Below are 21,864 nucleotides of genomic sequence, written 5' to 3' on the forward strand. Positions count from 1 at the left end.
ACCATCCTGCAGCTGGGGGAAGCGCGGTTTGGGTGACCCGGGCTCTGACAATGTCGCTGGGCACTGGGGACAGCTGGGAGGACCCCGGCCCCGTGGGGGTCCCGGGGCACTGGCTGGGATCTGGTTTTACCCAGCACCATCCCGGGGCTGAGGTTTGTGGTGCCGAATGTTCGGGGCTGGGGGGCGAGCAGCGCTCCCGGGGTCCCCACCCGTCCCTGGGGAGGCGAGAGCGCCCGCGGGGGAAGGCAGCGCTCTCAGCCAGCAGAGAGATCAGTCTAAATCTGTCCCTGCCTTGGGTTCCGTGCCAAAAAAGCCATTAGGGAGCAGAAGAGGATTTATTCCCACGCTGGGAGAGCCGCGGGGTGGCCCCGGGTCCCGCAGAGCTCCCCAGGGTGGAGAAGTCCTGGGCTGGATGTGGCCAGGACACGCTGGATGCCGCTGATGGGATGGGTGGATTGGAAACAGCTTTAGGGGGATTTCTACCATGGGAGCTGAGGGGCTGTGGGCATTGGGAGGCCCCTGGCACCAGGAGTGCTGGCTGTGCCAAGCACCACCACTCCTCACCTTCCCCATCCTGGTTTTGGGGCACCCCTGGGCTGCTGAGCACACACTCCATCCTCAGCAGCCACTGCCGGGAAGGACAAATCCAAACCCCCTGGATCCCATGTCCAACCCTCCCACCAAAGTGCCCAATAACGGGGCTGACAGTGCTAATAAAAAATCAATAACCATTTATTCGATACAGCTGTTTCATACATACAGTACAGGGAGCGCCTCGGCGCTGCTCGGAGCTGCTCGGACAGTACTCTCCAACTGAGGATTTGTCAATGATTAACAAAAGAACAGATCATCACAAATCGGGAGTTTATTATAAGATAGTTTACCGTTAAAACAATTTTATTTTTTGCAAATAAACACTTTTTAATATATATATTTATATATTTATATATATGGTTACAAGTGATAAATTGAAAATTTTTTTTCCTTTTTTTTGTTTTTTTTTTCTGTTTTAATTTTTTCCCCAAAATACACTTATGCACTAATAACTGGCATCGACGAGAAACATTCGGATATGCCATGGGATGGGTGTCACGAGGAGAGAAAGAAAAGAACAAAATGCTCTCAAGGTTCCTGGGGGTGGGAGATGCTCCAGGCTCGGGCAGCTCCAGCCACTGGTGTGACACAGCCAACCTCACCAGGGCAGGTGTTGGTGCCAAGGGTTCCCCACTTCCCCACAATCCAAGCTTTCCATGACTTCCCACAGGCTTGCAGCCCATGCCTGCTCCCATGGAGGTTTAACCCTTTCCTTGAGGACATGGGTGATGGGGTGGTAGGTTTCCCCAACAGTGGAGGTGCAGGACCACAGTGTCACAGTGCCCAGGGTGACAAAATCCCCAAATCCCAAGGGTGATGGGACGGAAGGGGACAGGACAACTCGTCCCCCATCTGGTCCCACAGCCTGTCCCTCTGGATCAAGGTGGTTTCCCCTCTGGCACTGCCTCACTGGGAGCACCTGAAGGGGCACAACCTACTGGCCTCAGCAGTGACACTGAGGTGTCACTTGGCCCTGCCTGCTCACCTGTCGTGGCACTGGCAGGTGCTGGGGATCCCAGAATTGCTCTGGAACCTTCTCTGGACAAGCAGGAGAGTAAAGGATGCTTCATGGAGAAGGTGTGTGGGGGGAACATGTTCCTCTTTGAGTGATGACTAGTGGGGAAAACACCTTTTTTGGGGGAGAAAAAGCCCTGAAGATTTCACTTTCTCATAGAAATTCCCTCCTGACCATGGTGCTGCCCTCACTGGGGCTGTGAGTGCTCTGAGGGTGACAGGGACAGCCCCAGCATCAGTGGTCCTGAGACCCCAGATGGTCCCTGGGGTCCCCTCCAGGCTGGTGTCACTCTGTGAGCCCACTGCAGCTATCCCTGCTCCTGCCAGACACTCATTATGGAAGCAGAGGTGGATTTTGATCTGGACCTCACAATGACCCCCTGAGCTGGCCCTTTCCCATGTCTACCCTGCCCTGAGCAGCTCCCAGGGCTCCCCGCCTGTGGAGCACAGTGCTGCCAGTTAATTTAATCAATGAGAAGCCAATTAATTGCATGTTAATGAGAACAGAGTCCCAGGCCATACCCAAGGGGAGACACTGAGGATTGTGTGGTGACCATCCAAGCCAGCAGCCTGGGCTACCCAGATCTCCCTTCCCTAAGCAGGACGTGGAGCTCTCCTGGGGGCTTCCCTCCATGGCAGGACATGATTTTAGGATCCAGAGGCTCCCTCTGCACCCTCACAGAGATTTCAGTGCCAGGCCCAGAGCTGTGCCTGTGCTCCCCTTCCTGCTGATGCCTGCGAGCTGTTCCAAGCTGTCCTACAGCTCCCAAAGCTCTCCCTGTTCCCCAGGGAGGCAGGATCTACCCCAGTGACACCATCCAAACACGATCCAATGAAGTGCAAGCAGCGACCAGGCAGTGACTAATTAAGCTTTCTCACTAATTGCCTCGAGGCCCCGCACAGCCAGCAATGCTCAGGCAGTTCCCTCAGCCGCAGGCACGTGCCCAGCTCGCTGGGCAACGCAGAGGGTGGATCCAGGTGCCAGAGCCGTGGACAGAGCAGGAGCCCTGGACCCCTGAGAAGCCACCCTGGCTTCAGCCACCACTGTCCCCCCTCCCTGGCTGGAATGACCTGCCAGTGGAGGATGTTAATTGTGACTGAGCTGCTGCTTGCAGCAGAGAATGATACCGAGCCTCTGGTGGGTGACAAGGAGCAGTGAAGGAAAGCAAGGACTGAGGTTTGAATTGATTAAAGCAAAAGCAGAAGCTCCCCCTCTGATGCCTCTTTCCTGGCTCTGCATAGGGGAAAAATCAATTTAAGGTTTTCTGTTGTGCTACTGAGAGGAAACGTGCCCATTTCCCAAGGACCGAGGTAGCCTGGTTTTGTCTGGAGACGGGCACACCCCGGTCCAGGGATGGCTCCCCCGGGCTGGAGCAAGGTGTGATGACAGTGTCAGCACAGGAGCAAAGAGCTCCAGGGAAGAGCACAAGCAGGGACGGCACCACAGGGACCTGCCACCCTGAGGAGGGTGGTCAGGGGCTCAGGTGCATCTTTGGAAGCAGAGACTCCTCCTATGGTGGGTCCTAGCCCAAAAGGACAAGGGGAATGTGAGGTGCCTGGGCAGCAACTGGGCTCATCCTTCAGCAGGACCCATGATTGTCTCTCAGTGCTGCCCCCGTCCCTGCGGCCACAGCTGGGGAACCAAGACTCCATTCCTCCCTCCTGGGTGATCAGCACCGTCGGGATGGAGCACAGTGAGACCCTGAATCACCCTTGGATGCCTCCAGGCCGGGCGGCAGCTCCTTGGCTGCCATCTCCCCCTGACCCTGCACTGCCATCGTGTCTCTGCCATCACAGCACTCCGGGCCCGGCAAACACAGCCCCAGCACCGAGGCACAGCTCCCTCACTGCACCCCCTCCACGGCTGCACTGCCACTCTCCACGGTACCCACAGCATTCCCACAACGTCCCATTAAACCCTTTATAGCCTGACCAGCCGCAGAGCACCCCCTCTCCTGCTCACACCGCCAGCGCGTCCCGCTCCCTGCCCTGCCCGCGCCTCGCAGACAAACAAACCAACCCTGCCGAGCCCTCAGAGCCGCTCCCTGCCCAGCACCTTCCCCCGGACCCGCGGCTGCCGGGGAAGCGCTGCCGACTCCCCCGCACCGCAGCATCCCCCGCCCAGCCGGCCCAAACATCTTTGGAAACATCACCCGGAGCTGGGGGGCCGCTGGGCAGCTCCCCCCGGAGCGGCACGGAGCCGCTGGGGAGGGTCCCTGCCCGCGGGACCCCGCTGCTATTGCACTTCTCTTTCGCTCAAGCGGCACCAGGTTGGCGCAGGGGAGGGGAACCACGGGCCGGGGGAGGCAGCGGGGTCCCACCGAGGGCTATGTACACGGGCAGGGGGTGGAGAACGTCCCAGCTTCCTTGATCCTGTTTGTTTTCCAGTGTGAAACAAGGTCCGTGATTTGTTTAAAGTGGTTAACTGGTATTTTCTGTCTCTTTTTTTTTCTTCTTTTTTTTTTTTCTTTCTTTTTGTAAAAAGAGGGTGAGAGGAGGGTGGGGCAAGAGGAGGTGGGATGGGAAGGAGGGGACATAAAACTGGGAGAGACCCCCACCCTGTTACCCTGGGCTGTAAACGAATCCTCGGAGACGAGTCTCTGAGCTGCTCATTTCTCGGGCATCTTGCTGGCTCCTCCCTTCCGCTGGCTCGGGGGCTTCAGGGCGAGCTCGTCCCCCTCGGGGCTGCCCCGGGAGCCTTCCCAGTGCTCGAGGGTTTTCTTGTGATTAGTCTTTGCTGCCACGCTCTCTCTGCCCTTCGGGGACATTTCCGGAGGCCTCTCCTTGGGTTTTCTCCCCCTTTTCTTCCCATTTGTGCTTTTCTTTTTCTCCTCTTTGCTGGAAGAAAGCTGTTCCCTGTTTTTCTTTTTCCGGCTGGCCTCTGAGGAGGTTCGGAACCAGTTCTGTGTCCGTGGGGTGACACGGGGGTTAGTGACAGTCCTGGGGGCAGGCACTGGCACCAGCACACACCCCCCGAGCCTGGGCCACCCCTCACCCCACTGGCATCACCTCTCTGAGGTCAAACTGCTCAGGCTGAGCTGCTGCAATGAGCCTGGGGGTGTCAGGGACACCAAGGGGGACAGGGAAGAACCCCCCAGGCTGGCTGGGAGCTGTTACTCAGCTCTGCTCTTAACAGACATGGATGGATGGATGGATGGATGGATGGATGGATGGATGGATGGATGGATGGATGGATGGATGGATGGATGGATATAAAGGGATAACCTAAGGATGTGTGTGTCACAGCAGGGACCAGCCCAGGCCAGCTCCAGCTGTTTCCTTACCTCTGAGTGAGCCTTGATGATGTGGTACTTGACGCCACTCTCGGAGCTGAACTCCTTCTGGCACAGGAGGCAGCGGTACTTGCCCACTGAGTGCTCCCCCTGCAAGACACAGCAGCTCCTGCAGAGCCCAAAGCGCCCCAAGGGGTGGCCCTCCCTTGGCCCTGACCCTCCCATAACCTCAAAGTGACACAAAATAAACAGACACAGGTGGTTCTGCCAGCCTCGGTGCTGGGCCAGGAGCTCACAGCCACATCCTCTTTCTGAGTTTCAGTCCATGCCACTCGTGCTGCTGCCTGTGTGTCCCCAACATCAGGTGATGGGGCCATTGCCCCCTGTCCTCGCTATCAGCAGATCTGTGATCCCCTGGGACTGAGCCACTATCAGATTTATGTCCAACACTCACCTCATTTTCCTGTTAGACTGTCAAAGAGCCAGGGTGAGTGCTGGATTCCTGTCACCAGCGCCCTGGTGGGATGACAGATCTCCTGGCTCTGCTGCAGGTCATGGCACGTGGGAGATAATGGGCTCTCTATTGACGAGGGGGTTATGGATGGGCCCCTCTGGGCCATATATTTCCTCCCTGGGAATTTCTCCATAGCTGTAAATCTTGAGTCAGACAGGTCTCTCATTTTGGGAGAGGAGAGGCCTGGCTTCAGGAATCCTTGTGCAAAATCATGCTGGTGCATCAATCCCCACTGAGGATGGGGTGCTGCCTGGGAGCAGCCTCTGCTCCTGCTAAGGCTCTGAGTATTGCAACCAGTTCTACAGGATTTTACAGTGGGAATCACAGACCAGTCCTGGAGGGGCTGTGATTTATTTATGCCAAATTTGTTGGCCCATGTATTCAAAGTAAATCCTCTCCCCTAAGGGGAAGAATCCTGCTGATGGAAGTGTGGGGATCACACAGCAACTCCCCATTGCTGACACTCAGTACCTGGCCCCAGCTGGGCCAGATCCAGAGGATGCAGCTCTGTGGTTCATGGAAACGTTCCTGCAGATCCTGGCTGCTTCCCGTGCATGGAACCAACCAGAAACCAGCTCCATTTTCTCTCAGAGAAGGAGCTGTCCTAGTCTTCTGTGTTTGCTCTTTTATCCTGCATAAATCCAGCTTCTCCTGCCGGATCTCTGCAGCCCATTTTCTAAATGATCTCATCAAGGGCTGCTGTTCCAGCTAGCGCTGGAGGAGTGCAGGAGTTGGTGTTTTTAATAACCACGGGGTATGTATTGGAGCTGCCTCCTGGAAGCTCCATTCAATGGAAGCTGCAGCTGGAAATGTTTCAGGGTATAAAGCTTTAGCAGCTCTTACTTGGTTCCAATTTGAGGGACCTACACAGAGCTCCTGATCCCTCCCCTGGGGCAGCTGCAGGGCACTGGAGCTCAGGGCTGCTCCATCCATCCAGTGGGAGGGCACTGGTCTCTGCACAGGCCAGCTGCTTCTTCCAGACTCAGCTTATCCCAGGAGCAGCATCCCTCCAGCTGGGCTTCCAGAGGGGCTATAGGGCTGCCTAAACTGATGGAAGAAGACTCCTGATTCCCACCTGCCTCAGGAAACATTCAGTTTCAAGTACCCAGCCCCTTGGCTCTGAGCTGCTGTGGCTGATGTGTGGTTGTGTGATATGCTGGCCATGCTCAGCCAAGGGCGTGTGAGTGATCTGGGGGCTGCAGGGAGCAGCTGGGCAGGGGCTGCTGTGGGACAGGAGGACATGAGGCAGGAGCACTGCTGTGGGTCCAAGTGTGTCTGCAGCTCCCCGTGACACTTTGTGTGTCAGAGGTCTGGGCTTGGGTGAGAAGCCTGTATTGTGGGGCCTATTCTGTATAACTGGAATAGCAGCTACATCCCCTCCATCCCATCTACTCAGCTCGAGCCTCTCTGCCTCCATTTGCCTGGTGATAACTCACTTGGAGCAGCACTGCTAGCCAGACCTCCAGCAGCCACCATCCTTTAACCTGTGCCATTGTCCCTTGCCTTGTTCCTTCCAAACCAGCTTGGGGGGGAAGAGAAAACCCAACACCAAAGCCACCTCTGAGAAAAGGGTGTAAAAGGCAGGACTTACCTTGTTGCAGTTGGCCAGGTGAGCTTTCAGCCCCGAGACACTGGAGTAAATGGCTTCACAGCACTGCAGGACAAAACAAAGCAGGGTTAGACATGATGATCCCCCTCATCCCCTGCCCTGCTCTGAGCTGTGGCCAGGAGCCTGCTGAGCCAGCACGGCCACCGGCCCAGGCTGAGCAGTGTGAGGTTAATGCTCTGCGAGGCGCCTGGGGCTCTGGTCACACGTTTCCCATTAGTGCTAATGGGAGTCATGTGGCCACATCCCTCTGCAACGGGCTGAGAAACGTCTCCCCTGAATGTCTCCGTGGAAAACCTACATTTGTGAGCTGTCGGGAGGTCCTGCTGGGCTACAGGAGCTCTTGGAGCCACAGCAGAGGCTTAACAGAGAGGAGAAATCACCCAGGCAGCAGCATGACCAGTTTCTGAGCAACGTCTTTTCCAAGTGCCTGTGTATGACATTAATTAGCCAGCCCGGCTCCCCTGGCCTTGTGGGAACTGCCTCCTTCAGAACTCCCATTAGCAAGGCTTTGTTTGGGACGATAAATCCAGGCTCAGCACCAGGGTGGGGTTCACCTCTCTGTCAGCTCGGGCCAAGGCTGTGTTTCACAGGGAGATGAGGCACATGCACCATGCCCTGAGGTCTGTGCTTGTCACAGGGCTTTAAAAAGCTTGGCTTAAATCTATCTTCGCTTAACTCTGGGAAAAGCAGGTTCTCTGCATCAAAAGGCTGTCTGTGCAGGATATGCAGCCTTCACCCTGTCAGGATCTTCCAAAGGCAGCTCCAGAGCTCAAACTGGGCAATGCTGCACCATCAGCCCAAGGGTGGCCCTGTCCCCGAGCCTGGTGGCTTGAGCACACAAGGAATGATCACAAAGGTGGGACATGCTTTAACCACACACAGCAGCAAGCTCAGGGAAAGGAGGTGAAATGAGTGTCTGAGCATCACTGTGATCAGGGGCTCAATAAGAACCATTTTGGTGGGTTTCTGCCCCAAAAACTCCCCCTTCCTCCTGCAGATGGAGACCAGCCAGCCCACAGAAGAACAGACAATCCTTACGTTGTTAGGACAGTTGATGCGGCCCTTCTCCTTCACTTCATTCTTCCAGTTTTCCAGCAGCCTGGGATTGAGTTTTGGAAGCCCTGGCCGGGTGTAATTGAGCTGTGAACAATAGCAGTTGATTAGCAGAGCTGCACACCCCAGCCCGGTCCATGGTCCTGCCTCTTCACATGGGTCTTGCCCTGCTCTGAAGGGAATAGGAGCTGAAAACTACTTGGGAGGCTTCCTGAGATGCCATTCTCCCCCTGGGCACCGCAGAGCAGGGAGGTGGCTCTGCCCAGTGCCCTGCCACCAGCGAGGAGTCCCTGGCAAACAGGAGAGGAGGCTCCTGCTCCCGGGTCCGTGCCCACAGGGTCAGGACTGGACCCGGCCTTTTTGGTGGCCAGCCCTTCTGCCATGTTTTATAACCAGGGGAATAAACAACCCTGCACACTGGGCAGAGGGGCCAGGGGCCTCCATGGCTGCCTTCCATGGATGAATGGGCACAGCCCGTTAAACAATGAAAGGCTCTTGTGTCTCTGCCTCTCCTTCTGGCAGGGCTGCTCCTTCCAAGTGCTTTTAATTAGCGCTTTATTAGCGACTTTGAGGGTTAGCATAGCAGCCTGGCCTTCCCAACTCCAGTTCTGCCTGTTCAGCACAAGCCAAGGCAGCTGTGGCAGCTCCAGGCATCTCCGGGCCTCCCAGCCACTGTGCCTGGCCCTACCTGCAGGGCTGCTCCCAGCCTGACACTGAGCCACTGTGCCAAGGTCTGCAGGGGACACCGGGCTGCACAACCACACCAGCACGGCTGCCAGCCCAGCCTGGTGAGCTCTGCTAAAGCCAGTGGATGTTGTTTCATTCTGAGCCCCAAACCTTCTGAGTGGGAGCAATGCATGGTGCAGGTGTGGGTACCTGAACACCTGCCACTCTCCATGGGCACCTCTGAACACAGAACCCAACTGCATCCCTGCATCCCTGCTGGATGGAGAGGATGCATGGCCAAAAGGTGCTTGCAGAGGTGCAAACCCAGGCCAAACATTCCCCGAGGTCCCAAAGCTGGTGGTTTGGAGGCAAAAGGAGGCTGGCTGGATTTCTTTTCCAGCTGTGACTTTTCCTGAACATGCTGATAAAGCTGCAAATCTGCATTTGGCCAGCTCGCCCCAGCTGTTCCCAAACCTCCCTGCAAAGGGAAGCTCGGGATGCTGAAGGCTCAGATGCCAGCCCCTCCTTTCCGCTCAAATTGAAGTGATCCATGTGCCCCTGCAGCTCTCCCCTTGGCACGTGGCAGGGCACGGCTGGGTCAGGGAGCACTGGGCTCCATGTGAGAGGCAGGGGCACGGGGCCTTGCGAAACAGCGCTGTGAACACTGCTAAGGACGGATGTGGATGTGGAAAACTCCCCCGAGCCCCAGTGCTGCAATTCTGTCGTGCTTCGTGGCTGGGGGAGATGCCAGCAGAGCTCTTTGAAGCTCTGGGATGGTGCATCTACCAAGAGCTTGGTCCCCAGCCCAGGGAAGGCAATGCCACCTCCAGGGTAGAACACAGGAGTCCCTTTTTGCCATTGATACTGAGAGCCAGGATGCCAAACAGCCTCCATAATTAAAACCCAATCAATCCCATGAATGAGCAAACATTAACGGTAACCGCACACAGCCCCAGCAACAACCTCTCCCTCTGCCTGTCCCCAGGGAGGAGGCGAGGGGGGATGTTCAGAGATGTGGACTCTGCTGCTCTGCTTTCCCACTCCAGAGAAAAATCCCTCCCTGCTCTCCTCCAACAGTCCTGCACAATAACATGCAAATCCCATGTCTTCCCAGGGCGCTGCGGTTCTGGGAATGTCAAAGTCATCTTTATGTCTCTATTAAGAGGGAGCCCCAGGCATGGAATATTTTATATTTTTTTTCTTTTCCATTTATTTTCCTCAAACAGCCTGTAAGTGAAAATTTTCATGGCCAAATCATTAAACGACTACAACTGGTTTTGGCTACAGCCCATCTCTTGTGAACAGTCGAAGGATGCTGGGCTGGGAAGGTTTGTTTCCTTTGACTGACGGTTTTATTTAATTAACTTTCATATTTCAATCCTCTCTGCTCCCTAGACAGCTCTCCCCTTCCCCAAAATATATCACAGTAAATGAGAACCATGCAGGACGTCTCAGCTGACGAGCACCCCTGAAGCCTCACCAGGTCCCCAGCACAAGGTACAGTTCTCCCTTCATCCTGCAGAAGCTGTGGGTGATGCTGTGAATGCAAAATGCACCCAGGGGTGCTGGGCAGCAGCCAGGTCCCACTGGAGGGTCTGCAGAGCAAGAGGAGGAAGGATGGACTCGGCCCCACAGCTGGAGCTGGGATCCGGTTTGGCCCCCAGTGCCATGAATCTGCAGGGCTCAGCCTGGCTCCTGCCTGCATTGCAGGGCCATTGTTTTGGGGGACAAACCCAAGCCAGCCTCTTCTGCTCTGGAATTTATCCTGGTTCCAGTATAAAACCTCAAGCTGGAGATGACTTTTCCCCTTTAGCTTTATGACTGGCCAATGGCTGTCCCTTGCTCCAGATCCCTGACACCCCATGGCACCAAACTCCACAAGGATGTGCAGATTCCATGGCTGCCCCTACTGACACTGAGACCCCGAGCTATGGGGAGGCAAGTGGAGTATCCATGTATCCCACAGTGGAGCTCTGCATCCTCCCTGTGTGGCACAGCTCCTGCCTGGGCTGCAGGAGCCCAGCACAACCTCCAGCACCTTGAAGCAAGGAACCCCACCTCAAGCTCTACCAAGGAAGTGTCACACTCCTAAACAATGGACTACCCACAGCATTTTCTCCCCTTCTGCCTCTTAGATTCCTCTTCCCTATGCTCAAGGAGGTTGTTTCTCATTCCCCACTGCACCCCAGAGCCCACTGCCATGAGCTGGGAACCTGCAGCCTCAAGGCTGCTCATGGAAGGCGACAGCCCCAGCAAAGGCCAGAGGAGGGTCGGCATCATCTTCACGGAGCTTCTGCAGAGGGGATTTTTCCCAGAAAAGCAGCAGGGGTGTGCCCTTCCCCATCTGACATCCCCAGCAAGCGGCTGTTGTGAAACACCCCATCTGTTTCAGCTTATCTGGAGGCAAATAAAGATCGGAGCGAGAAAATAAGACTCCAGTGTATATTTAGAAATGCTGGATTTGGTTAGCAGAGACCGAAGGCAGCGCAGGGCCTGGGATGGAGCAGCAATCGTTTATTCTGCTGCCATTGCTTTGGTGTGAAGGAATCCATCCTCCCGGGGAAAGGCGAACACATCCCACCACAGGCCACCAACGGCATCCAAAGCCAGCATCCCTCTGTCCCTGTCCCCGGCTGGGACCGGCTGCCACGTGGCCACAGAGCAGGGGCTGCAGTGGGGCTGAGAACCCCTGTGTCCCATGGGCTTGTGCCTTCCCCTGGGAAAAGGTTTTTCTGCCTGGAAAAGGGATGGAGAGGGGTGGCTTTCTTCATCAGCTTCCTTGAAATCAACACTGACTGCTGGGACCATGGTGGGGAACTGGAGAGTTCAGGGATGGAGCTTCCCCTGTGTTGCAGCAAGTCTGGGTGTATCCATCCACCTCTGGCTACAGACCTGAGCTGGGAAGCATCTGTCCCTCTGGTATCCTGGAAATCCCTACAGCTTGCTGAAAAGTGAAGGAGCAGCTGCAATCTGCTGCTGATCCCTGACATCCTGCTTCTCTCCACGTCCAGTACAGGGTCTGCAGGCCCAGCAGTGTACTCCCAGTGGCTGGGCATGACTCAGGGAAGGAGAGGTGGTGGTGGTGTGGTGGCTTTTCTGGGAATTCCATCCATTCCCCACCAGTCCCAGTGCCCTGGTCAAGGTGAACTGGTGTTTATCTTCCTGCTGCTCCAGTGGCTCTGGGCTGTCAGTTCCCTCAGGGAGGGCCACCACACACACTTGGTGGGGTAGTGGCACAGGGACACGGGGATGCTGCTGGCTGCTCTGAGCCTCCCATGTGGCATAAGGCTGCCCCACAGACAGTTCTGTTTTGGGGCCATAATGAGGTCCAATTGGGCACTTGCTGGGAGGTTTCTTTCTACACCCTGAACTGAACCAACTTGTAAAGGCAAAGCAGTCCTGAGCAATGCAAACTGTGGCTGAGCAGAGCAGCTCAGAGCGTGCTGAAGTCAGCAAGCTCCCACCAGCCTGCCTGGGCAGAACCTGCCTCCCACCTCCTCCCAGCATCGCTCATCAAGAAAAAATGTCATAGACTGAACAGATTATAAAGTGTTGTCAAGGGAACGTGACAGTCACTGCAAGACGTACCCAGAGGCACACGCACGGCTATGTACGGATTCACCCACTACACTGACTTCCTCCAAAATCCATGTGGGATTTCATGCAGGGCCTGAGGTCTCTTGATCCTCCAACTCAAGAGCCTTGTTTTGCCATCTGGGAGCTGATCCAATTCCCCCCTTTCCCATCTTTAATGCAAAACTGCTTCTGCCAACCTCACCGCAATTCTTTGCTTTTTAGCACTGAGATGGGGTTCAGTTAAACTTAAACAATCAGGCTCTGAACACAAGAAATGTCTCATTAAAAAAGCCCACCAGCACTTCATGGAGCAATTACACCAGTGCTGGGACCTTTACGATGCCTTTGTCAGCCTGAGCATGTGCCCCTGCTCCAGGCCTGGGGTCCTGGCTGCTCCCTCAATTCAAAAAGAAAATACCCAAAGTCATGAGTAAAGGGAACAATTCCAAGTGGAAAGAGAAGAATGCAAGAGCTGAGATAGGAGAGGGAAAAAGAGAGCAGCACACCTCTTCTCTCACAGTATCTGAAATGAAACAGCTACTTTGGGCTGGGCTTTTTAAAGTTATTAATGCATTGCAGCTGAAGTCATCTGGAAACCAACAATGGCAACACCAAGCACTGGGGAAATAAAACGTTTGCAAGCAGGTCTGGCCCTGAAATACCCAGCTCTGCCCCAAGGTGGATAGCAGTGCTGCAGCTGGATCCCCTTCTGTGCCAGTGCCTCACTAGGATGCCAATGGGGGTAAAGAAACTGCTGGTTTGTTTCTGTGCTGGTTTTCCAGCTGTCCACCACATGCAGACCAGAGGTGAGACAGGCTTGGCTTCTCTGGGTCTCTGCATGGTGGCACTTCTGCTGAGCACACACAGGTGCCAGGACAGCATGGGACAGCCTGTGGGAGCAGGAAGGCATTTTGGTGCAAGCTCTGCTCTCCTGCCACCCCTTTTCCTGGGGTGACCACCATCACTTGTCCAAGCTGGCTCTGAGACTTGGGCTGGTCTCATGGCTTGGGGTAGGTCCTCTGGGCTGGGACTGTTCACACTCTCTTGATGCACTCTGATCCTCACTTTCATCTTTGCAATGTGCCCAATATCTTGCCAGAGTGAATTTCAGAGCACTGGACAAGAGATGCCCAACTCTTCAGAGCAGGGAACAGGCCTGGCACCTACCTGCAGAGTCACCTGCTCAGGAAACAGACTGCACCTCATGCAGAGACTCTGCATTGAGTCCTGGCAAACAAAAAGAACTCCTATTCCCTCTCTTTTTTTCCCTTTACGCTGAAATGGTTTATGATTTACTGCTGCTTCATTCCTTTTACAGTCCAGACGGAGCATACCTGAGGGAATTTTAGCTTTAGTACATCCCCAGGAATAATCAAGCCCTCCCACAGGCAGAAGGGAGGTTTGGTTTAATGTGTACTCACTCCAATGCCTACAAAAAGCTCAAGCCTTTGGGGCCCTGTGCAAACCCCACAGCACTGCTGCTGGAGCTCGGGGGGCTCAGTTCTGTCTCCACTCACTGCCTTCCTCTGCTCCCAGCACCGCTGCTCTGGGATGCTGCAGGCCTCTACCTCCAGGAAAGCATCTCCCAGAAGTTAAGGAAGAGACGTGGAAGGGAGGGAATTCTGCCTGGGGCATCTTTGCTCTCTGACAGCGCAAGGGAGATGGTTTCAGATCTGATCTGCTCTCTTCACGTGCTCCTCTTGGCTGCCAGCCTCTACTTCCCTGCTCAGCATGGACCAGAAATGACCTCCCACCCCAACACTCTCGGGGCCAGACCTTGATCTCTTCCCAGTGCACCTCTTTCTCCAAAGGGCACAGCTGCCTGCTGCTGGGAGCCTCCAGACCACAGCGGCTCAGCCTGTGCTGGGTGGGCTCTTCAGCAATAAATCTGCCATCACAGCTAATTAATTTAAGGCACAGTAAGTGAGACATGTGAGCCCTCAACCAGCTAGGGCCAGGCTGGAATCCTGGAATCTCCGTGTGCAGCTGGAGCCAGGCTAGAATCCTGGGATTTCTGTGCAAAACCAAAAGGAGAACTAAAGGCTGCTCACCCGTTTTGTTTCAGGCACCAGGTCATCCTTCATCCTCCTTTTGGTCCAATCCCTGGCCAGCTCATCCTCTGCTATCTCCTGGAGGTGGAAGACGGCGACTTGGGCTGACGTCCGGCGGATGCGGCCGCTCGGGGTCCTCTCAAAATCTTCTACAGGAGCAGGCTCTGGCTTCACCTCTGGCTCCTCTGGAGGCTGCAAGAGAGACAGAGTCAGGGAGGGCATGACAAGAGAACAAGTGAGCTCTCTGGCCCCGGGATGGGGATGCTGGGATTTGGGCTGTGTGTTTCCAGGCTTGCTTTGTGCCTCTGCCCTGGAGCATGGGAGCAAGGGGAGCACCCGCCTCCCTCAGCCCAGCAGCAGCCATAGGCTGTGTCCCTCTGTGCTCCCACATGTATAAATGTCTCCAGTTATTAGATTTAGGGAGTGATTAGTGTCAGATGCACTGTCAGTAGGGATCAAGAGAACAGAAAGGGATGCTCCCCAGGGATAGATCCTGCCACCCCAGCACTGGCAAGCAGCCGGCGCTTGTGAAGGAGCGGCCTGAGGTCTGGTTTTTTTTTCCTGCACGGCATAGATGCAGGGTGGGCTGGAGCAAAGCCCTGTGGGCACTGGGGAAAGGGAATGCTGCTGACCACTCCCATAAAACAGCATTTTTGGAGGGGTGGAGGAGGGTGCACCCTGTTCCCCCCAGCACTGCATGGTACAACACACGTGCATGGTGATTGAGGGAGAAAACAACACCGGCCCGACGTCTGCACCTGCCTTGCCCGGCCCGGCCCTGCCCGGCTCTGTCCTGCCCACGGGCTCCGCAGCTCTGCAGTCCCCCCCGGGGGGGGATGGCCCCGCTCCTCGGGCTGCAGGGGCCTCCGGGGGGCTCACCGAGGCCGTGTGTTCTGACCGCACGTGATAGTCGTGGCCAGCCTTGGATTTGTACTTCTTGCCACAGTGTGGGCAGCTGAACACGGGCTTGTCGGCCTCGGCAAGCTGCTTGCCACACCGCTTCTGGTGGTACTGGTAGCCCATCAGGCTGGAGAAGTTGGCCACGCAGCCCTATGGAGATGGGGAGAAGGGAGGGTTAAGGAGGGCTGGGGTTTCACGTGGCCACGTGTAAAAGGTTGGGGCGCCGTTTCTCCAGGGAGGAACATTCCCGAGGAGCCCGCTTTGAAGAGCAGCATTCCCGAGGAGCCCGCTCTGAAGAGCAGCTCTGCCAACCCATTCTGTCCAAGTGTTGGGGAATTTGACGGTTCCCAAAGAGCCAGGCACAAGCGCAACAGACAACGCCCTGGAGGGATGGGAGGAGCTGTCCCCGCCCCGGCACTCCCTGCCCAAACACACGGACAGAGCTCTCTGGACAGACACACAGCAGGCAGCGGGAGGGGAAGGCACTGGGGAGGCGCTGCCTGCACAGACAGCAAAGCACCCGCGGGACAAACCTCTGCCACACGCCTCCCTTACCTGTTCGTGACTTGTCTGCAACCCGCTGGCTCTGGTTTTGGTGTGGTTTGGTTTGGTTTTATGCTGTGCCCAGGACAGGCTGTGCTCCTTCCTGAGCTCAGGAGGCAGAACCTGCCCTCCAGCGCTCCTCAGTCTGCCCTGTGCCCACCCTCCTGCAGGGCTGTCCTGTTGCTGGAGTGCACAGAGCCACTGGGACAGGGATTGGGATGGCTGAGCTAATGTGGAAACGTTGAGCACATGCCAAGGGATGCCTGGAGAGTACATGTCCCCTTCTGCATGGGACTCTCTCCTTCCACTTTTTCACAGAACGAGAAACAAGAATTGTTCTCGTACCTCATTGGGGCATTTCAGTTTTCCCATCTGCTTTAGCACTTTCCTCAGCCTTTCCCGCTCTTCCTGTTCACCAAGTCCAGCGGTTTCCACAGGAACAGGCTGGAAACAAGGAAGTAACAGAAGCGACAGAGTCAACCATTTACTCATGTCCTCTGTGCCAGGAGTGGATGGTAAAGCCCTGCCTTGCAGGGAGCTGCCCTGGACTGGAGGGAACCTCTCATTAGGAGAGCTGGATCTCCCACTGCTGCGTTGGTATGTGCTGGATCTGCTCAGGCCTTTCTTGTGATTGCACCCAAAGGGCCGGCTGAGAAACCCAGGAGCAGTTCCTGCACAGAGGATTCACCAGCAAGACTGAAGAGCAGGAGATTAAGGCACAGGTAAAAGACAAGTCACAACTGGTAAGCATGGGACATGTAGAAATGTAGTTATGCCTTGCCCTGGTATCTCTCAGAGATGTACAAAATTTATTCATGATAAATTTTGTGGCTGCTTCTCCCATGCACATTGAAGAGCTAAAAGATCAGATTTTGAGATTCGTGCAAGGCAGAACCCATCAGTCCCAGATTTGCAGGCACAGTTTTGGAGGCAGAGCTTTGCCACTCAAAATCCACCTCACCATACTCACCAGATCTTCCCCATGTTGGGATCTGAAACCCTGATTTATTTTTTCAGCCCTCTGCTCTACTTATCAGGATCAACAGGAGCCTAACTCACTACCTAAGGAGGAAATGCTTTCCTTGGCAGGAAGGGGAAGGCCACCTTCCCAGGCTGAGCAGTGTGTGAAATGCTCCAAAGGTGGATCCCTCCTTTACAAAGATCTTGGAGACAGGAGTTCTGATGGATGGCTTCCTCACCTGCATGGAGAAAGGAGGCACAAGACGAGCACAGCCCAGCTCCCTTACCTTGCTGACGTGTTCAGCCATGGTGTGGTAATTCAGCCCAGCTTTGGACTTGAACTGCTTTTTGCAGTGCTGACACTTCAAGGCATCCTGCAGCTGAAGGAATTAAAGGCAAGTCACCAGATAGGCCACATCCTTCCAAGGGCTGCTGCTGCTGCTGGTCAATAACCCCATGGGTGGCTGTTGCTGCAGCAGTAGCCAATGGTGGGACCCAGCAGGCAACACAGCACCTCTGTTTCCCATCCCGGGCCCTGCCTGCAGCTCAGAGCTTTCTCTCTGTTGTCCTGGATACTGTTATCAAACCCACATGCCCCAATTTTTGGAAAACATTCCATTTGGGGTTTAGATTTAAAGCCTCAGTGGCTGAAAACATCTGGATCTGGCATCTTACTCTTCGTGTTAAAGGGTTAGAGAGAGAAGAAGCTTTGATCTACCAATGTCAGTGGACTGTACTTTGCAGTCCTGTTAAGTAAGACAGATGCTGGCATACAGTGCAATTTCTGGGTGCCTGGGCTGTGTGAAATTAAGGGCACAATCAGAGGAGGATATTTTCTACCTCTCATTGCCCTGCTGTTTGACCCAACTCGGCCTCCTGAGTGTGTGGGGAGATGCATTAACTGCACACCCCGAGGTACAAGAGGCATTTGCACAGTGGGTGAACAGATCTTGACTTTTGCTGGGGCAGGGACCAGAGATTACTGATTTGGGAGGTTCATGCTCTGGGCACCAAGAGACAGAGTATCTCGACAGGGAGCCAGTGCCTGGCCAGCCGTGGTCATTCCTGCTTCTCCTGCCAGATGATTGAAGGGAGGGTGGTGAAGGTGAAGCAAGACTGAACTAAAAGCTGAAGAGGCAATGAAGATGGATCTGCAAATCTCTCCTCATTATGGAACTCTGGGAAAATGAAGAATAGACTCACTGCAGTCAATTGGGAGTGACTCATGGTACCTGCACTCCCATCAGTTAATCTTGTCCCAGACCCAAGCACTTCATCCTAACAAGGTGGATACTAACAGCTCCTTGACTCATTAGATGCCACTAGCAGCAAACTTGGGATTTACTCCTCAGGTCAACACTTAAAAACATACCACGTCCACATTCCAACAAGCCCTCCCAGCTGGGATACCAGGATGATATAACTGCCCTTGCCTCCTTCAGGCCCAAGCATGTTGCAACCCTCTCCATCCCTTATTTCCTTTCCAAAACCAAAGGAAACAAGTCACTAAGCAGACTGCTTAGTGCAGACTGCTCTTTTTTTTTAATAAGAGTTTTGGGAGCCTGCACATCCTCTTCCCATTGTCCAGCTAAGGAATAAATCAGTCATTAAAAAGAGGGGGTGCCTCAACCCCAGGCTGGCTCTGATAGGGATCCCACGTGGCTGTAGCAGCAGGGTCTCACTAAGGCTGTGCCACAGGTTCATCTCAGAGATGGAATGCTGAGAGCTGAACCTCTGGTCACACACCTGGAGCTCAGGGACTGTCCTGTCTGTGTTTCCATGAAGCATCCCAGCTCCCAGAGCAGCACAGCCAGCTCTGGCAAGGACTCTCCCTCTCAGGAACTGTGACAGAACACCCACTCCAAGGGCTGGAGCCCGAAATCTTCAGCTGAATCTAGGGCTGGCATATTTCCAGCAGGGAAGACACTGCTGACTGCTCCAGCAGAGCCCTGCTCAGCAGGTCATCTGGCTGTGCAGCCTGCACACAGCCAGCCTGGCTTGGGAGATGCTCCAAAGTGGAGGAAATATGACCAGCGATGGCCAGGATCCCCACTCCACTGAGGCCAGGCGGATATTGGAGGCGGCAGGATCCTGCCCAGCATTGCTGTAGGATGGGGTTTGGGAGGGAGAGCAGCCTCCCACTGCTGTATAAACAGCAAGGCAATGGCTGGGGAAGCATTTACAGCAAATGAATGTGGAATCAAAGCCCAGTCACATATTTTCAAAGCAGGAGGCATCGATCCCACGTTGGCTTTCCGTGGCGACGGCTCCGCCAGGTGACGGATGAAGATGTAATCCTGTGCTCTGATGGATGGTGGAGTGGCACAGAGACAATTTTTCACTGCACCATTACTGAACTCCTGCATCCTGACAGCCTGCCTGAGCACATCCAGGCTCAGAGTCTCCCTGAGACACACTCTCATGCAACCAGTTTATCTGATCTGATACAAGGCACAGCACACAGTGAAACCCCACAGCCAGGGCTCCAGAGGAGGCCAGATTAGAGACAACCCCAACAATCTCTCCAGCCTTAAAACTATTTGTTTAGCTACTAGAAATACCTGACTCTGTTGAGACACTGGGGCAAAGGGATTCAGAATTGCTGAGAATTAGTGTCCAAATCCCTCTGGGTCAATGCAAGCCAGCCAGCAAGCTGAAGATGACCAACAAGTGTTCTATCAAATACAGTTGAGAAAGGTTTTAGGAGCATCACTGCACATTTATGAGAGGCACATATACACATCCATTCCCCCCAAAATCCATGTGTTTGACTGAATAAAGCAAGGCCTTACTTTCTGGCAGACATCCATGTGTTTCTTGAGTCCCACAATAGTTTTCCTGGTTATAACACTGCAGGTTGGACAGGAAACTTCCCCCTTCTCGCTGATCTCCCGCTGCCACTGGTCCTCGGGGTTTGCTGGTGAGGGAGAGAAGAGAGGTGTTACATCCAGCCTGCCTCAGCTGCTTGATTTGCTAAGTTGAAAAGCAGTGAAGTGGGAAGTTCCTGATATTAAAAAAAGAGATACACTCTCCCAGACAAAGCCAAAACTGGACATGAAACATGCAGCTCCCCCTGTCCCACTCTCCTGCAGCTGCCCAAATAAACTGGGTCACTGGGTCAATTTTATGTAGAGTTACCAGATCTGGTGACCTGGGGAAAGACCCAGGTCTTTTCCAACCACTCTGGTATCTTGCACGCTGGGAGTTATAAAAAGATGATGGTGCCCCCAGCCACCTGATCCTGCCCTGCTTGGAATAACTTCCCCCTGCCAAGTGAAACAATTAGCGGGAGTGAAACAAAGGTGAGCGTCTCAGCTCCATCCGGACGTGTGCCTGGAAAGCTTCCCTGGCAATCCTCTTCCCGACAGACACGGAGGAAGCTGGGGGACTGCTGGCTTCCAGGCATCTGTTTATTTGAATGGCTGTGACTGGTCTTAAAAACACCCAAAATAAGAGATATGTGGGGCCAAAAGCAGCTCCCAGGTCCAGAGTTCATGCCGTGTTCTCAGCAGAGCAGTGCTGGCCTTCCAGCAAGGGAAGCCTGGGCTGAATAAAATCTGCCAAGTCTGTTTATTTGGATGCTCTTGCATGGCTGTGAGATCAGAGAGTCGTTTATTTGAATTTGAAAGCAGTGCAAGGCACTGCAGCTGTGTTTATCTTGCACATCCTGCGTTCCTCCTGCTGTCAGAGCTCTCAGGGAAAGCAAGCAACCTGTGCTGGGTGTAGGCTGCACCTCAAGGCTCAGGGAAGGCGTAATTATGCCCAGAGTTATGCACTGCTGTCATTCATGGGAATGATGTTAGAAAAATGCCATCATCACATGGGTCACATGCTGACTCACAGTGAAGCCAGGTGGAACTTGGCTCTCAACTCCCAGCACTTTCATCACGTTGACCTGGCAGTGAACTGAGGGTAAGGCGCCCCTCAGGATGTCAGTTGTGGCGGCACCAATATTTTAGCAGCAGTGGCTGTTTCCACATCTGTGTTATATCTCAAAAGGTCAGGAGTTGTGTGCTCCTACCTCTGACTTTGTGCTGCTTCTCCTGACAAACCTGCCAGAAAATTCACCCAGCAAACAACCTGCTGGGCCAAGAGGGGTGGAGGCATGAAGGTAGGGGCCATGCAGACTTGGGGTAGTGCACAGAAAAGGAGCTAAACTGCACACAGAGCTGCTGCCTGTGCTTTGCCCCCACCAGCCTCACCTGCTGGTGGATGCACAGGTGTTTCCTTCTTCACACCAGCTCCTGGAGGTTTCTTTTTCAGCTCCTCCATGTTGGCATTTCCCTCCAGCTTCTTGGCTCTATGAGCTTTTGCTTTGTCCTCTGCTTTGACAAGACCTGTAAAGAAAGAGGATTTTTATTCACTACTTGCTTTAATGCCTTCTGAGCAATTCACATTAAACAGGTAAAAAAATCTCTCCCTCTAAGCCAGGGACACTGAGCTGGCTGCATGTCTGCCAAGGCTGTACATGTAGGCTCAGGTCCATAATTATGACAAGCAATATTCTAACAGCTTGTGGTGCTTCACAAACAGCATCATTTTCCCCAACACAAGTTTATGAACTATGGAAACTCCATGGCAAAGTGAGGTAGGATGCCTCCAGCCAGGCAGACAGGATGGGGTGAAGGGAATAAGGTGTTTTGCAAGAAACTGAAGGAGGGAATTGGAACAGCAAGTTCAGTTTGTAAAAGGGATGTTCCTGCACTGGAAATGCTGTTTAACTCCCCTGGATCCCCAAATCCATGCGTAGCTCAGCCCTGTGCCCGTGCTTCCACAGAAGGTGCTGGAGGTAATGAGGTGACTACCAGGTCAGATCCACATCCCCCTAAACCTGGGGGCTGTGACTCTTGCAAACCCAGGGTCTGAATGGAGACAGCACCCCGTGACGTGCTGGGGCAGTGACTGCCACATGGAGCTTGGGGAGCGTAGACAAACCCCTGCCCCATCTGCACCTTCCATCTGAGGCACTGGGTCATGGGGACACCTTGTTCTCCAGGAACCCACAGCAGATGGTTCAGTCTCCAGCAGCGCCTCTGTGGGGAAGATAAGGGAAACAAGCCCAGACTTCCCAGGAGCCAGAGGAAAGGAAATCACAGAGACCACATCCAGCCTGCTTGTCAGTGTTCAATTCCTTCAAAGCCATTAGTGCCT

General features: G+C 54.4%; 1 protein-coding gene across 4 annotated transcripts in view; it reads right to left on the reverse strand.

Moving 5' to 3' along the window:
- Window positions 1–714: 714 nt before the first annotated feature.
- The window catches only part of ZNF512B (zinc finger protein 512B), a 29,993-nt gene continuing 8,843 nt past the window's right edge, over window positions 715–21,864 (reverse strand). For 2 of the 4 annotated variants that reach the window (XM_077187252.1, XM_054644496.2), the window contains exons 8-17: window positions 20,916–21,050; window positions 19,506–19,630; window positions 17,001–17,093; window positions 16,099–16,197; window positions 15,073–15,360; window positions 14,311–14,502; window positions 8,003–8,104; window positions 6,947–7,009; window positions 4,893–4,991; window positions 715–4,511 (exon numbers count right to left, since the gene is read on the reverse strand). In XM_077187252.1, the coding sequence (XP_077043367.1) occupies window positions 4,218–4,511; window positions 4,893–4,991; window positions 6,947–7,009; window positions 8,003–8,104; window positions 14,311–14,502; window positions 15,073–15,360; window positions 16,099–16,197; window positions 17,001–17,093; window positions 19,506–19,630; window positions 20,916–21,050 (1,490 nt within the window). In that variant the 3' untranslated portion in view covers window positions 715–4,217. The remainder of the gene's footprint in view (window positions 4,512–4,892; window positions 4,992–6,946; window positions 7,010–8,002; window positions 8,105–14,310; window positions 14,503–15,072; window positions 15,361–16,098; window positions 16,198–17,000; window positions 17,094–19,505; window positions 19,631–20,915; window positions 21,051–21,864) is intronic. The other 2 variants (XM_077187254.1, XM_077187253.1) reach the window with 2 other exon arrangements.

This window comes from Agelaius phoeniceus, chromosome 17, assembly GCF_051311805.1.
Source record: "Agelaius phoeniceus isolate bAgePho1 chromosome 17, bAgePho1.hap1, whole genome shotgun sequence".
Taxonomy (NCBI): Eukaryota; Metazoa; Chordata; class Aves; order Passeriformes; family Icteridae; genus Agelaius; species Agelaius phoeniceus.